This window comes from Limulus polyphemus, unplaced genomic scaffold (genome assembly GCF_000517525.1).
Source record: "Limulus polyphemus unplaced genomic scaffold, Limulus_polyphemus-2.1.2 Scaffold211, whole genome shotgun sequence".
NCBI classification, from domain to species: Eukaryota; Metazoa; Arthropoda; class Merostomata; order Xiphosura; family Limulidae; genus Limulus; species Limulus polyphemus.
Genome location: NW_013665821.1, coordinates 743,552 through 747,222, shown reverse-complemented (window position 1 = coordinate 747,222; position 3,671 = coordinate 743,552). Strand labels below are relative to the sequence as shown.

General features: G+C 31.6%; 1 protein-coding gene across 1 annotated transcript in view; it reads left to right on the top strand.

Moving 5' to 3' along the window:
• Window positions 1-570: 570 nt before the first annotated feature.
• Window positions 571-3,671, top strand: part of LOC111085038 (leucine-rich repeat-containing protein 4-like) — a 7,681-nt gene continuing 4,580 nt past the window's right edge. Inside the window, exon 1 of the mRNA XM_022382027.1 lies at window positions 571-1,430. Coding sequence (XP_022237735.1) covers window positions 763-1,430 — 668 coding nt within the window. The 5' untranslated portion in view covers window positions 571-762. The remainder of the gene's footprint in view (window positions 1,431-3,671) is intronic.

Here is a 3,671-nt window from a genome sequence, read left to right as displayed (position 1 = left end):
TTTCGATACCTGTGGTGGGCAGAGAATAGATAGCCCTTGTGTAGCTTTGTGCATAATTAAAAACAAACAAACAATTTAAGAAATTCCTTGCAATTTTACAAGGCAAATTTATGACGGAGCCTTTAGTAATGGAACTACGCTAAAAGGCTATTGTCATATAGCACGGTCGTCATTTTGAGCATGACGACATGAACTGTAGAAACAAGGTGATACTCTAAAATCGTTTTAATATAACGTACTCAATCCTCTGTACAATGGCAAAACTTGTCGTAATACACCCCAATCAAATACTTCAAACATTCAAAAGTAAATATTCAGTTTTATGATATAATATAAGGTTTATTTTTCAAACTACACTTTCGAAACACATGATAACGAGCATGCAATATTGCACAGTGATTAACAGTTGCTGTCACCTTTTTTTTTTTTTTAAGGATCCGATAACGTGCGCGTAATGCGCTGTGTCGATAGATTAATCAAGAGCTATTTGTGATAAAAACTACAGATAAAACGAATAGGAGTTACTGTACACATTGAGCGATAATACGCGATAAGGTTTTAATCCTGATGACTTTATGATATTCGTTGAAAACAATCTTCTTGCGCACCACGATACAAGAGTTTGATATAAAAGTTACATATCTTCCATATTGGTAAAATGGTCGTATAGTTATGAGACGCTCTTCTTTCTATTTTTATTCGTCTTGTGAACAATATATTATAATTTGAAATACGACTGTATTTTTGAAAGCGAGATTAATAATGAAAGTATCGATTCATACCCTGGAGAACTCCTTTTTACGAAGTTTAGTCGTTGTTTTTTTCCTTCCACTTGTTGCTGGACAATGTCCGACCGACCTTGACATTGCTCCTTGCACGTGTCTCGAAAACGAAATGACCTGTGACAGCATTACTGCACCTCAAGACTTACAGAATGCTTTACAAGAAGTGAAACAACTCGATCTGAAAAAGTTTTTTCTCACTAACTCTAATATACCTGCTCTACCTTCTAGCCTATTCAACTATAGCGACTTTCAACACATCATAGTGGAAAAGACAGATTTACCCTTTCTTACGTCACCAGTATCCGGTATATCGCCATTCATGGGCATAATTGGGATTATCACACAAGTTGAATTGCGAGAAGTGAAATCTCTCAATAGCTGGGACTGGACTTTGTTTTCCCCACTCAAAACGTTACGTACCCTGATAATAAGCGAGTGTTCCTTTGTTTTTATCCCTAATACCTTCAGTGACCTAACCAAAACAAATATCCAGGAACTAACTATCAAAAATTCTGACGTGTGGTGGATTGGGGATTCTGCTCTATCCACGTTAAATCAACTTCATACACTTAACCTTTCTGGAAACAAGATTAAGACTATTTTACGAAGCATGTTTCCTTCCAGCATAAAACAACTGCATCTAATGTAGGTTTCTCCTTTCTTAGTCAAGCTGCTGTTATTATTAAGGAAACTACTGTAAAAATATAGTTCGTTGGAGAAATCTAAGTATACTTTATACAAAAAATATATAATTCAGTATATGTATGTTTAGACGTTAATCAAAATATGAATTTTATCTTCTCTAGCATTTTAAGGTTGATAATTGTTTGATTTTGTAAAAGTTGGCGTATAAGCAAATAATATTTGCATTTAAACCAGTTAAAAAAACTTAACAGATAAATAGCAATATACCGCTTTCTATGAAAAGTATGTTTAGAAAATGAACTTTTAATAATTTACCAAAAATGAATTCTGATAAAAGAGCGCATAGGATCAGACACAAAAGGTGCAATGAATTTCAAAAAAGGACCCAAAACTCAAGCGCTTTCGAATAGTTATCTATTCTCCTTCAGGAGAACAAATTTGGTTTGTCTAAGTCTCATATAAACATTTTTATGAGCTTCTGTGAAAGAGAAGAATAGCAATAACAAATACATGAGATCAAGAAATGGGATTAAGAATATTTTTGAAGCTATTTATGGGGAAAATTTTTTAGTTGTTTTAGCCTAACTTGGGAAGAGAAAACCAATGCAATATGTTTTTTTTTATAATTAGCAATATCAAAAATATTAATTTAGGATTATTATTCAGTAGCAGTGAGATGTTGAACCAGGAAATTATGTTAGGTACTTTGCTGAAGAACAGATTACTTGAACCGTTTTCCACATTGACGTTTAACCAAGAGTGTATGGTTAAATCTGTTTAACTATTTCAAAACTTGTGTTAATATTTATTGAGTTAACAGAAATCCGTTTTCAATGCTTATATCGTATATTTCATTCAACAGTTGAGTTACCAAAAAATGTATATATAATAACTAGACGTTATTTTGCTTGACTATTTTATTCCATCTCAGGTTAAATAGGGGCTGATAAGGAGAAAACTATTTACATTTACTTGTTATTTAGTTAGTAGTTATGGAATCTGTTAATTTTGTGGGTTTCTTATTGCTTTCAAATTTTGTATGTTTAATGTGGATTTACAGCCAAAATCATTGTAGTATTGAATAATCATCTTTTATTTATGGCCACAACCTCCATAATTGTCTCTTTCCCAAAGTTTTTTGTAATTGCAATGTTAATTCCAGTCCTCTCGTACTGTCGATGTAATGGTAATGATAGCCCTCTCTGTAAGTATTACTATTAGTGGATGTTGAAGGTTTCCATCATACAGAGGATTTCCCAAGGAGCCATTTGAATAACTTAAAGCAGAAATCCACGAAAGATGTCTGTTAATAGTGCTGCATGAATTTTGTTTATTCTTGCATCTCTAAGAACTTGAATGAAAGTAAAGAAAAATGTGTAACGATACGTCAACTACAGAAACGCAAGATTGACGTAAATGAAGAAGTAGTGACGACTGAGGTGAAATTATGGTTTTCAAATATATTCAACAGACCAATAGTGTTTGAAACGAAAAGTTTTTTCCCAATAAGTTATTTGATTAAGCAATTTTTATAATTTGCCAATGTATTTAAAATTTATTATGTAAGTTAATTAGAAGAGCTTCATAAAAAATAATTAAGATCATATTTCATAAAAATATTAAGAATCTTAATAGGCAAATATAGTATTAAGAATTTGATACTAATTTAATTAAAATCTTCGTTAATTTAATTAAGTCGTTTTTTGAGTGTATAGCGATTAAAATATAGGGCTTAAATAAATATCAAAGTTTGAAAATATTAGATGCTTACCTCTTGTGAGCTCTTTCAACACTCAAATAAGTACATACCCTTTCCAACAACTTCTTCCACCAACATTGATATTCTATGTGATGGCTCTATAAACCGTTTCTCTATAGGAGGCTTTGGAGCAATAAATTAAAGTTAGCGTACAACTTATTCCCCCTTCATTTTACATGCTATCCAAATTAAACCAATTACGTAATAACATAATTTAATGTCATGAACTATTTACATTTAGTTTGTCATGTTTATATACATGTCAAAAAAATTTTGAAAAATTATTATTTATCTAAAACTTTTTGGTAGACTATTCAATGAGTAAATAAACAATTGTTTTTCATTTTCAGATCCTGTTTTCTTCACCCATCGTTATGGCTACAAAGAAAAGAAAAGTAGATGCTGAGTGTCGCCTTTTCAATGAAGAATGGGGAGAAAAGTACTTCTTTGTGGAAACAACCATAAAGCTAGTTGCATGATAT